Source organism: Tiliqua scincoides, chromosome 4 (genome assembly GCF_035046505.1).
Source record: "Tiliqua scincoides isolate rTilSci1 chromosome 4, rTilSci1.hap2, whole genome shotgun sequence".
Classification (NCBI taxonomy): Eukaryota; Metazoa; Chordata; class Lepidosauria; order Squamata; family Scincidae; genus Tiliqua; species Tiliqua scincoides.
Genome location: NC_089824.1, coordinates 108995291 through 109008231, shown reverse-complemented (window position 1 = coordinate 109008231; position 12941 = coordinate 108995291). Strand labels below are relative to the sequence as shown.

Genomic DNA, 12941 nt, shown 5'->3' with positions numbered 1-12941 from the left:
GCCTTGAATAAAGTCTTGAATACAGACCAAGAAAGGCGGTATATAAATACCTGTATTATTATTATTATTATTATTATTATTATTATTATTATTATTATTATATGTGAAGTTCTGATTTTTTGCCCCAATGTGCATGACTTTACACTTACTTACATTGAAACGCATCTGCCATTTTGCTGCCAATTCTGCCAGTTTGGAGAGATCCTTCTGGAGCTCCTCACAATCATGTCTGGTCTTCACCACTCGGAAAAGTTTGGTGTCGTCTGCAAACTTTGCCACCTCACTGCTCACCCCTGTCTCCAGGTCATTTATGAAGACTTTTTTGTTTTCTGTCAAAACCCCCCATAATTCTTAGCATATTTATGTAGAGCTGCCAGGTTGCAACCAGATATTCCCCCTGTAATTGGCTTCTCTCATCTACTTCCCCTGTTCCATTCATCCATGCACATGTATCCTTGCTTGTTAGGAAATTTATGTGGAGGTGGACAAAAGGACTGGGGCAAAAAGGGACAAGGGAAGCTGTGATTTTAAAGCTCCAGGGACAAGCTTAGTTCAATTATGTAAACCAAAGAAGTTTAGCAAGAGATTGTGGGGAAAATGCAAACTGCTGGGAGGCAAGGAAAATTAATTGTGCTCCGTGATAGGCTAAGAGTACACTGCTATGCATCGGACTGCAGCCCTAACCACCTTTTATAATAAAATAAATGTTTATACAATTAAATAATTATTCTAGAATCTTCTGACAGCTGCTCAGGAAACCAAAGCATTTACAAATGGAGGTGATCATACTTCTCAGTTACCCTGTTTGGACTTAAATTGGTCACCAAAGAGTTTCTTCTTTGACTCTGTAAAAACCATCTAAAACTCTGTACAGTTCTGTATATAGCATTGCATCTCCTGAAATTCCAGCAATAGTATTTTGCTTTGAAAATCAGTAGTCAGGAGCATTCCAGCCTGTTGCTGGAAATTAGAGAAAGTAACTGGTGCTTTGTTGTGAGGTTTTCTGTTTACTGCATAAAAGTAGTTGAATGGAGAGCAGCTAGAGAGAAATGAGATATCAGGGAGATTGGGGAGAGGAGTACCAGCTGAAGTGTATGTTGTGTAAAGAATTAAAGACACTGTCAAGGTAGTTAAAGACACTGCCTTGGAAGTGGAGAAGAGTTGGAAAGCAAAATCTGCTATGATGGTATGCCTAGGGTAGGGTTTCTGATTAAAGCTTTGTGCTTATTAATAGCTACATAAAAGGCAATATTCAAAACTGATAGCGTTTGCCTCACATCTCCAAGCCTCTTAATTTTCTGTCATTCAACAGAAAGGTATGGAGCTGCTATCACAAGAAGTTGTCAACCTTAGCCTAGGATCATAGTCCATCAAATAAGGATGGGATTAGCAGAGGCAAAAACAGCTTGAGGGTTTTATTTTCAAAAGACATTTTCTGGGGCCTTTGTGAACATTTGCAAAAATGCTTCTTAGGTTGACACAAGGGTTGAACAGAAAACATGTGTTCTTAGCTGCAATTTGCATTGTAAAGGCTTGGGCTCTACAATGTCCTCTGTTTTGCAGGCTGCTTTTCATTTTTGTAATCTGAGAATCCAGAAGTATGGAAAGCAAATCAATGACCTGATCTTCAAGGAAATTTTTTTCCTTCTAGATTTCAATCAGTGTTCTGGCTGTTTATGACTGCAACACAGTGACATTTAAATCCCAGCAAGAAGGCCCAGGCTTTCAGAATTGGAGACCCAAAACTTAGTGAATGCTGCTAATTACCCCCTTAGTAGGTGGTGACTGAAGGCTCATTTTGCCCAAAGATAATAATGCATTTTACAATTAATATTTGCTTAGACCATTTCCTTAATTAATGATCCTGCCAAATCAGCTTCTATATAGCTAGAAACAGTCACTTCCTCATCACTAAGTAACCTCAATGGCACCCTGTTTTTAACAATCTAGCCCTGGATAGAACAGAGGACTACAGCAGTTTTCCTTTGTTCTCTCTACTCCCCAATTACCAAATGGCATTCAGTAAGGTGGACAAATTGTTTTGGTACAAGAAATACACCAAGTTTTGCAACAAAAGAAACTATTTATTTGGAATATGCATTACCAGTACAAATCAGGAGATTGTAAAACCTACACCTTGTTAGTATTATTATAGAACAGAAAAGTTTCAGTGGGAATCAAAAAGACACAGGCCTTTGTCTTTGAAGGAGCAGAAAGCTTAATGTAAGTCAAAGCAAAGCCTTCCTAGGATTTATATGGGGAAGCCATTGGAAATGAAAGAAAGAAGACAAAGCAATTGTGAACAAAGCAGGATGTCTTTACAAGAAACAAAAGGGCTTGCAACAAGAACAAACAATGCATGTTGTAATACATCTTTGATAATAACAAGTAATAACATTTCTAAGAAGCTTCAGGCAAACAAAGCTGCTTGGGAAAAACAAAAGACTGATGCAAAGAGTGATGTGAAAAGTTCACTGTAACCTGCAAATCAGAAGGGGAGAACCTGAAGACTTGGCCATTTTACAGGAGCAATTTTTGAAATGCTGGATTGTGTATCAAACTGCCTAGCCCAGATGAGCCCAGATCTGCAAATCCCTGCCTGTGCCTATCTGAAAGCATGTTACCAGCAGGAAAGAACCAAGAGCCAACTCTTCCACCTTTCAGGAGACTGTGATGGCTGACCCTGTTTATTCCACACTTATCTGAATGCACTATCACATTGACTCCATGATCCATCCCCCAAAAGGAATAACAGGTTTCAGTGCCAGCATCATAGAGATGACTATCTAGACAAAAGCAGTGCAGTCTGGATTGGGCAATGTGGAGTGCACATCTGAGGCTGTTCTTGTGTTGAGATTTTATCCCTGGAAATACCCCAAGAGGCCACGGTTGTTCCCTTAGAGCTACAGTAGCACAGATCTGGGGCTACCATAAATCTGTAAATAAATAAATAAATGAGGCATAGGCTACCACAAGTCAGTTGGACATACAATTTGACCTACAAGTGTAAGTCCAGCTCAGCAAATCCATAGGATCTGCACAGCTAGAATGATGCTATTCTGTGTATATTGTCTTCTCATTTAGAGCATGACTGCTTGTACCTATAAGATAAGGATGTCTGCATGCCTAGTTAACCTTGTTTCTTAATTACAAGGCCCAAAATCACTAACATACAGTCTTGCCAAGTTTATTTCATTGTATGACAGAAGACCATAGGGATTTGGGCTGATCTAATGCTGAGTGACTTTTAAGTAGAACTACAGTAAATTTCTGCCTGTGGACTTTTGCAGAGAAAAAACTTGTTTTCAAGGGAGATGAACAGATCAGAGAGGCCCCATTATTTTTGTGCATTTCCCTCACCTATCTGCACCCAGTATTCTTCCAATGTGCTGCTCCCTGGAGCCATTTGGGAAGCTGCTTCTTTCTCCTTCATGTTATCCCAGCCAGTTACCATGCAGCCAATCAGATTTTGTTATATTACAGTGTCAGTGAGGATAAATGACACCATCTGGAACTTTGAAAGCCGCCTTGCACATTTGCTTTGGCAAATGGAAAAGACGGGATATAAATTATTTAAATAATAATAGTTGCTTTGCCTTAACCAAGTGGTCTGTGTTGGGGTAGGGAACACAATGGGGCCAATACTCTCTATTTTGTGGCACTGTGATGATTTCAGTGCAGTGAAGCAAAATGGGGAGCATTGATCTGGTAGCTTTGGCAACGGGACACACTCCAGTGAAATGTTTGCACACTCTTTTCAATGTTTTGAGGACACACCAGAGGATCCAAGGGGGGGAAGTACTGGTTGCCTAGCAACCGCTGACATGTTTGTGTACTGCATGTAACTCAGAAGTCTCACCAGTGGCATAGCTAAGGGGGTGCTAGGGGTGGCAACTGCACCAGGCAACATGCTCTAGGGGGCAACAAGCTGAGTTTGACACGAGTGGCCAAGATTGTGAAAACCTTGGTATATACAAATAATACCATCATGTTATACATCATTGGAAAGGTAATTTAATACTGAATGCAATGAAATAAATCGCATTGGAATATCTGTATTCTATCAAAAGTTATGGCCAATTATCCAGCATGCTTTTTATTTATTTGCTTAATAAATTGAATTTTATTTCGTCATGAAGGGAGGCTACAAAATCTTCTTTGATCCTAGGTAGCAGATGTCTTAGTTATGTCTCTTCTGGAGCATCATTATGCCCCTTGCACAGGGCTACACTTACATTAGCTATGCCACTGAATCTCACTGAATTCAATAGGACTTACTCCCAGGCAAGCATGTATAGGACTGCAGGTATAGCCACCTCACAGCTAGATTACTGAAATGTGCTCTGTTTGGGGCTGCCCTTGAAGACACTTTGGAAAATTCATTTGGTAGAAAATGCAGCTGCTCAGATGTTGACTGATCTGAGATGACTCAATTGTTCCAGTTGCACTTTGTTTCTGGGCATGAATCAGGACGTGGGTAATTTTACCTCGAAAGCAGTACATGACTGGGGGCCAAGATACCCAAAGGACTGTCATCTTCTGCATGAATCTACCCATCCATTTGGGTCAGGAGGGAGGTTCCTTGGTGCGTCCTGCTACCCTCTGAGGTTCAGATGGTGGTGATGAGGCACGGAAGGGCCTTCACAGTGGCCGACAGTTGAAAATATGGAATCCCCTGGCTTGTAGTGTGCAATTGCCCTGTTCCTGGCAGGTGTTCTGTTGGGAACTGAAGACCTGGCTATTCACTTGACTCTCCTCATGATTTTGTTTAACAATTAGTTATTGATTTTAGAAAATGAACAAATTAGGCAAATATAAGGGAAAAGAACTTGAGAAAAAAATCTTTTGGAAAGTATGTTTAGTAATGAAACTTTTCACATCACTTTGAACATAGTGCAAAGGGTTAGGGAGCAAGGAAAAGAATTTTTTTCCAAGGCCATAATCTGACAATAATAATAATAATGATAATAATAAACACCAGGGCCCTATCTCTTGTGTCAATTCCATCAAAATGAATGGGTGCTCTGCAGGAGATGCTCTTGCCCTGCTCCCATTCATTTCAGTGGGGCTTGTGCCAGAGGACTTCCCAAGGGATTAGGCCCTGAAATAAAAGTCCCCTTTGAAGAATGCAAAACATAACAGAAAAGGTAATTTCTGGCTCTCAAAGTTAATAAACATAAAGTAATAGGTGTACCTATTATGCTCACTATTCCAACCATTTTTAAAAGTTTTACAAAATGAATTACTCTCACTTTTTTTTTAAACATTGTGTAACAGGAAATGAATGTGCACAAGTCTACACTTTTCTAGCATTCTTGAACTAATTCACAAATGCATGAAAATAAAAAAAGGAAACAAAAGAAGGGTGAATGTAGGTAGTTTGGTGTTAAAAACTATACAGGTATGAAGCGCCTTTTGCCACAGAAAGGGCAGGATGGGGACAGCCTGTCCTTTGATGCGTGCTAGAGGGTAACATTTTATTTTTTTTATTATAAACACTATTAAATTCAGACTGCTTTTTTGGTTTTTTTTTCTTTATCTGAATATACAAGAACATTCATTATCAAATGTTCGTTATCATCAATACTACAAAGAACGAGACACAAATCGCAAGAAACAATGGAAAATGTTAATAAAGCTGAAAGAATTGAATTTTTTAATTTTTTAAGATTTTTTTTAGTTTTTTTTAGTTTCTGCAGTTTTTAAATTTTTTTTGTTTTTGGTATCGAAGTCGGGTTTTTCTGGGCAGAAAATAAAAAAGTAAAAGTGTATGAGAAACAGGTACTCAAATAGGTAATCAAAAATAATCAATATTAATAATAATCAATATAATAATAATAAAAAATAGTAAATCTGGATATGAGAAGAACCATTACCAGTGTATGTACCATTAAGAATTTAGTACCATACTAAAACAGACTAGAAAGAGGAAAGTATGCTGTTACAGGCAGATAAATGCAGTTCCATCCAATTTTTTTTTAATTGCCATATCTCTGCAACTGAAATCACACAGTTCAAATCCTTGTCTGAAACAAAGTCAAATTAATGGACAACACACATTTTAATGGGACTTCAATAAGAGTCATTTGCAGTGGATTGTCTGTGTTGTTCACACATTAAAGTTTAGGATACAATGATCCATGCAAACACTGCGAAGAACACACAATAAAGAAAAGAGCACAAGGTGTAACTATCTGCAGCTATGCTAAATTAATATATTAAATGAGTGTTCTCACAAGCATTCACACATCCCAACAAGTGTCAACCACCTTGTGTGGTTGAGTGGCAGTGGCTTGGATTCATTTGGTCTTAATTTCATGTGCAACCGGGTGACCGGGAAGATAGGCATAGATGGACCAGTGATCTAACTCAGCAGCTGCATATATGGTGGAAGAGCCTAAATGGTTATACAATACTGATGCAAGTGGACCAGAGTCCTCTCTGCTCCCTGCTCCCTGTGGAGGATTGCCTAGCTGTAGAGGAAGAGTCATGTTACACTATCCCAGTTAACAGGAATCAAACTGGGTTATTGTTAGCAGCGGCAGAACCCCATCTGCACCATCACAGGTAATGCCAATCAGGAGGACTGGGCTGACCAACAATTGATATCACACTCGTAAGATCATACAGATTTTCCTGTGCTGTTCAATTTGGGCTATTTACCATCTTTAACTCACCATCGTGGATTGAAAATCCCCTACTCACAGTTATATTGAAAGGGTGAGAAAAGTCCACCCTCTTCTCAAACCTCCCTGGAGTGTGAGCATGACAGGAAAGCTAAGGAGCATTAAAAAGTAAACAGCCTGGGCCGAGTGATATTGAGTACGCAGTCAACAACAACACAACCTTCACAATCACAACCTCCTTGGTAAGAAGCTCTGTCAGAAGGGAACAGAGACTGAACTAGTGGAGGTGGTGCCTGAGACTTCAATGCCTTTTACTTTTTTGAGCAGCAACTAATGAAGAGGTCATGACATGAGCTTGGCTTGTGTCCCTTCATTCTCCAGAGGTGTCAAAGAGCACCTGGGACATATTTGCATAAAATCCTTATCATTGCAGGCAGGCTAGCCCAAGTCATTTGGGCACCTGAGGCAGTAAAACCAGTTGGCATCTCCTTCTTGTTGATTAACACAAGGTACAATCTACTGGGAAGTTGTCTCAAATAGGCCTCATTTGAATGAGATCTGTCCATCTTTCTCCCTGCCACCCTTAATTATATCCCAGTACTGCCACCTGAGACATCCATCTCACCTCACGTTATGGGACAGGGTGACCTGTGCCTCTCAGCACAGGTAGTAATCATCCCATGAGGAAAGCATCTCATTTTAATATGCGATTCCAATTGTCAAAGAGCTATCCTTTAGCTCTGAATAGTTTTTGAAGGTTCAACATGTGAGCTGCAATTGTTCCTCCATCCTTTCTATATCAAGTCTTTTTCCACCAGAAAGACATTCCTTCCCACTGCCCCCTCCCACTGATGGGACAAACTGCAATTTTCTTTCTCAAGCTCAAGGCAACAATTACAATTTTAGCTAGGGTTGACAAAGACATTTGTAAATCATGAACAAAGCCACACAAGCCAATTACTTACTAGTTAGTATATGCACTAGTAAAATGTGGTACGTGCATCCTAAGAGCTTGGCACAATTAATTTCTCAAGAATTGACCTGCGTTTTTTCTTCTCTGTTGATGTAATAACTATTGGTAAGAAAGACTGCAATCAGGTCTGTGGCTATTTTGCTGTGTATGTGACTCCACTGTGAAAGTGCAGTACTGGATATCATAGAGCATCTTAAGAAGTTCTGGTTTCTGAGCTTAATGAGCCACATGGAAGCAGATGGGCAATGTCAAAAAAGACTTAGAAATGAGTGCCTTAGTGCTTTGCATGCCTCTTTACTCCTCTGCTCCTACATAGTTTATCTTTCCCCAATCCAGTGATTTCCAAACTTTTTTGACCAGTGGCTCCCTTGACCTGCTGGGCCATTAGCTGTAGCTCCCCATTAGGGATACAATCCTATATGAGAGGATTCCGTGGCTCCCCTAACTGGTTTCTGCAGCTTCCTGGGGATCTACAGCTCATAGTTTGGGAACCACTTCCCTAACCTCTCTGGCTGTTCTACCCTTTTTGCTCTTCATCACCTCCAAAAAACCAAAGCACATTTCCACACCTTTAAAACATGAATGTTGGAACTGTAATAAATTATGAAACAGCAGTTTCCTTCCAAATTTACCGCATTTGCAATGTTTTATTGTAAGTACCAAAAGCACATTTTTCTGGTGCAAAAGTAGACACATCCCTAATGACAATTCTATGGGAGACTGTGGAACAGTGGAACAGTGGCAGTGAGAAGTGACAGGAGACATGGCTGGGATTTGATAAAAGGCACAAGAGGGTGGCATGAAGATTTGTTAGTATTCTCTTGATCTTCTTGATAACAATGTGGCATGTTGTAGGCATATTTTGCAGCAACAGAACTGCATTTATCTAACCTGTAACAGGGAATAACCTGGAGACAACTCACCAAAGGCTCGGGGTCTTAGAGAAACAGACAATTGCCCTTAGTTGGAGGAAGAGGAGGAGTGGTGCCCAAAGGCCGGGGGAGGGGCATAGGTGGCTCCTGCAAAGAGGTAGTGAGAGAAACAGAAGGAGGCGGGTGCCTGATAGATTGGAGTGAGGTAAAGATTGACTCCTCAAAAGAAAACAAACATCATGAAAATGTACAAATACTTTTAGAAGCTGTTTTTTCTTCAGATTGAAAAAATATTCTGTTGTGAGAGGATGGGGTGATGGTGGTGGTGAAAGGAGAGGTGCCTTCTACCCAGAAAAGAAAGGGAAGAGAGAGTATAAAGAAGTGTCCAGATTGGCTGAAGAAGCATCCCAACAGAGAGAAGAGAAGGAGACTCTTGTTGTGTGTGCCGATTGGCTCTGGATCCAGCCTCGCGGCTTCAACATTAGGAGAGAAAACCCCTCCTCTCTCAGCCCCCACCTCTGGTGCAGGGTGAGAGACAGCCAGGGATGCCGGATTGCTGGGAGATCAGTTGGAGGTATCAGAGTGAACGCTGCCAGGGCCTTCTGTGGGGGAGGTCACTGACGAAGGAGTCGTAGCATCTTGCCAACCTCCATTAGCCTAAGATGAACAAAGAGAAATCTGTTAGTCATAGCGACACATGAAGGGCTTGAGCCCCGAAGGCTTCCCAGCAGGGGCTCCCCTTCATCTACCATCTACATTAGATGAGGACTTTTGCCAAGGATCACAATGAGTATGCTGGGATAGCCACATTAGTCTTAGGTGGCACTTATGTAAAAGTCAATTCAAATGTCACCTTGATTTAATTTTAGTTTCTTATTAAAACATTTTTTTTATCTTATTCTTCAAATAAAACCTTCCTTGACTGGTAAAGCAGATCAAATTATAAATTAAAAATGAAAATACATTACAACAACATAAAATAACAGCAGGAGAAACTCAAATAAACCAAACACAACAGTATAACAACCAGCATCTAAAAATTCGAGGCAAATAAGAACTTCTGAACTGAAGCATATAAACTGAAAAAGTCCCATCTAGGATCACTACCCAGCTTGCTTCTGAAAGCATCCTCTCTCTCTCATACACACACATACACACAAATGCCAAAGACAGACCTCTTGGGCCTTGATACCTGGGTAAATTCATGTTCATGTAGAAGATGATCCTTAAGGTGTCCTGTGTCCCAAACCCTTTAGGCAGTGGTCACCAAACATTTTCCTTTGACCTACTGGGCCAATGGCCATGGCTTCCTATTAGGGCTACAATCCTATACACTTTATAGGGTGGTGGATTTTTCATGAGGATTCTGCAGCTCCCCTGGCTTGTTTCTGCGACTCCCAGGGAGCCATGGCTCACAGTTTGGGAACCACTAGGGTCTCAAAGAACAAAGGCAGCAGTAACTTGATATAAACCCAGAAATGGGCCAGAAGCTACAGCTGCTGTGATAAGACTGGCAAGATGTGTTCAATATTTACAGTACAGTTTACTGTTAGTAGCCCAGCTGCTGTTTTTTGTACTAACCATTATTTCCGAACTGGTTTTAAGGTCAGTTTCAGGTATAAATGCATTGCAAGAATCCAAGCAGGATGTCATTAGAGGATGAATAACTGTGGCCTGGCTTTTTGCAAACGTTTCTCTTAAGCGACATGCCCTCTGAGGGAGTCGAAATGGTTAAAATGCAGTCTGATGAAAGTTGCCAAGGTCCCCAATAAAAGTGAAGATCAAGGAAGACAGGTATTCTGAGATCTGAAAGGACCCTTCTTTCTCAAGATCCTCTCAGCAGGAGACATGGAGTGTCTCCTTGGAACAAATGCTGCTGGCTAAATGGCACCTGCTATCCTGAGATAAATGAGATGAGCACTGAAGCATTTCCACATTAAACCTACCCTAGAAGGGACTCTATTATTCCCACCCAGTCAAACTTGGTTTGATTTAGGTTTACCTCATCTAAGAAACATTCCCTCTCCTTGGAATTTTAGCACCAGAATGCCCTCTTTAAAAGATGTCCCTTTCCCAACGTGCAGGAAGGTGAGCAGAGGTGGAAGTTGGACAGCAGGAGTGTCCGTCAGGAGATCACTGCAGCCAGCTTCCCGCTCTTTAAACTACATCACTCTCTATTCCAAAGATAGGTTAATAATCCCACTTGTGTGGCTTCTTGGATTTCCCTTTCTTTTTTCTCCTTCTTGTTAAGTACTGCCTTTGCCAGGAGCCCCCTGCTTCTACACTGAAAAAGCAGCTACCCTTTTTTTTGTTTTTTAAATTTTTCCCCCCTGCCTGCCATGTGTACACGGCTTTGTTCATGTGAGTGTTTGGCCTTATATAATCATTACTGATTTTTATTTTCTAGTTAACAATTTGTAACTGTATTTGTAATGACTGCATATATTCATTAGCAACTTCATACTTTTACACAATTCCTTTTGTTCCTTGTATTATTATTATTGAGAATGTTTATATACTGCTTTCCAACAACAAAGTTCACAAAGCAGTTTACACAGAAAATCAAATAGCTGGCTCCCTGTTCCAAAAGGGCTCAGAATCTAAAAAAAAAAGATGTAGAAGAACCCCAGCTAGAAAAGATACTGTACTGGGTGAAAGGGACAATTACTCTCCCCTGCTAAACAGAAAAGGAGCACTACTTGAAAAAGTGCTTCCTTGCTCAGTTAGCAGAGATAATGCTCGTTCACCAGTGTTCCCCAAATCGATTGGGGTGTCAATGATCTAAACCAGGGATCTCCAAACCCCAGCCCGGGGGCCAGATGCAGCCCGGGGTGAGCCTCTGTCCAGCCCGCAGCCAGCCTCTAGTCCCCTGAAAGCCTCTGGCCCACTCAACCAAACACGACCGGAGCTATGCTCTGGTTGCAACTGGAGAGTGTTCTGAGGGCCAGAGAGGATGAATGAATGAGCCATTCATTATTCACTAAGTTCCATCTCTATTTATTTAAATTTTATATTTAAATTTTTTTCTGGCCCTCAACACTGTGCCAGATATTTGATGTGGCCCTTTGGCTGTAAAGTTTGGAGAGACCCCTGATCTAAGCTCACATTTTTGAGAAGAAAATGTTAAGGATACAAAGTTTCCAAAATCGGAACCAAGTATGCTATCCAACATAAGGCACGTGGGCCAGACGTGGCCCCCGGAAGCTCTTGATCCGGTCCTTGGGGTCTCTCAGTTCCACCATCAACTGCTCTCAGCTGCTGAGCTGAGGTGTCACTGCTGAAAGGGTAGGTCACGTGACAATTGGACTCTCCCATGTCTTGAAAATATGATCCAGATTTGTGTATTTTTTCTTCTGCCATTTGCAGCTAATGAGTTCCTGAGGCAAGAAGTGCTTATTTCTGGTCATGACCTGCTTAATGACATCACTTCCTCCTTTATAACATCACTTCTGTTCCTCAGCAGGCATCATGAATGCTATTTGGCCTGCTGTATGAAACAAGTCTGACACCCCTGAAAGGCCTACGCTAACTGTACAGAGTAACACATGGTGCATCACAAGCCGAACATCTTGGGCCCACATTTCCAATCACCTATATTCCAGAAGAGTCCGTTTTTATGGGTTTTCAAGCGATCTGGTGTATGAAGTGAGAGGTACAGGGCAAATGAACTTGGGAACACCTCATAGTCTCTTGCACTGTTACTCTGGACAGTGCTCTTACTTGGCACAATGTCTCACCAGATCAAAGACAGCATGGACCATCTTTCCTGACATTATTCTTCAAGACAGTGATACAGATTCCTGACAGCAGCTTCCCAACCCTGACAATCCCAATAATCCCATTACTGTCTTGGTGATAGTGTCCTTGTAGGTCAGACATTGCTCCACTCCAACTACTCCAAGGCAAATCTGAATATGTTTCTGGAGCTGTAAGAGCTGAGGCTGCTGTTGAAATGAGATTACATTAACCCTCCTCCATCTTATTTCTTATATTCCTTCACTTCAGGCACTTTTCTTCTAGCCTAGCTCACTTTTGGTATTGGAGTTGGGCTCAGCTAGAAATGACTAGAGTGATGAATGGTAGGGAGGTAATGTCTGGGATGCTCAGTTTTTTATCCATTTGACCATTCTGATGAGAACATTAAAACTTGCCTCCCATTTATATGTGGACAAGACAGACACATGATTAAACAAATGTTATTGTCCACATCATTTCCAATGCTCAAATTATATGACACAAGGGAGCCCTTTTCTAAGAGACCCTTCAGCTGTTTTTAGAAGGCTATGGGGCTAGAATCCAGGGAACTTGGGTGGAGTGCGCCTCTATTAAGGGCTTCTATACTTTTTCAGGTGTAATTACAGCACATCTAGCTTGTCCCTAAGCCATTACAGAGAAAAGATGTCGGATACGTTGTTCATATCTCTGCACACCAATCAGAAGGCAATGTGTTTCAACTGAGTCTGTTTATGT

General features: G+C 41.1%; 1 protein-coding gene across 2 annotated transcripts in view; it reads right to left on the bottom strand.

Moving 5' to 3' along the window:
• Nucleotides 1-5628: 5628 nt before the first annotated feature.
• Nucleotides 5629-12941, bottom strand: part of PBX1 (PBX homeobox 1) — a 260512-nt gene continuing 253199 nt past the window's right edge. Inside the window, exon 9 of one of the 2 annotated variants that reach the window (XM_066623805.1) lies at nt 5629-9128. In XM_066623805.1, the coding sequence (XP_066479902.1) occupies nt 9036-9128 (93 nt within the window). In that variant the 3' untranslated portion in view covers nt 5629-9035. The remainder of the gene's footprint in view (nt 9129-12941) is intronic. The other variant, XM_066623806.1, reaches the window with a different exon arrangement.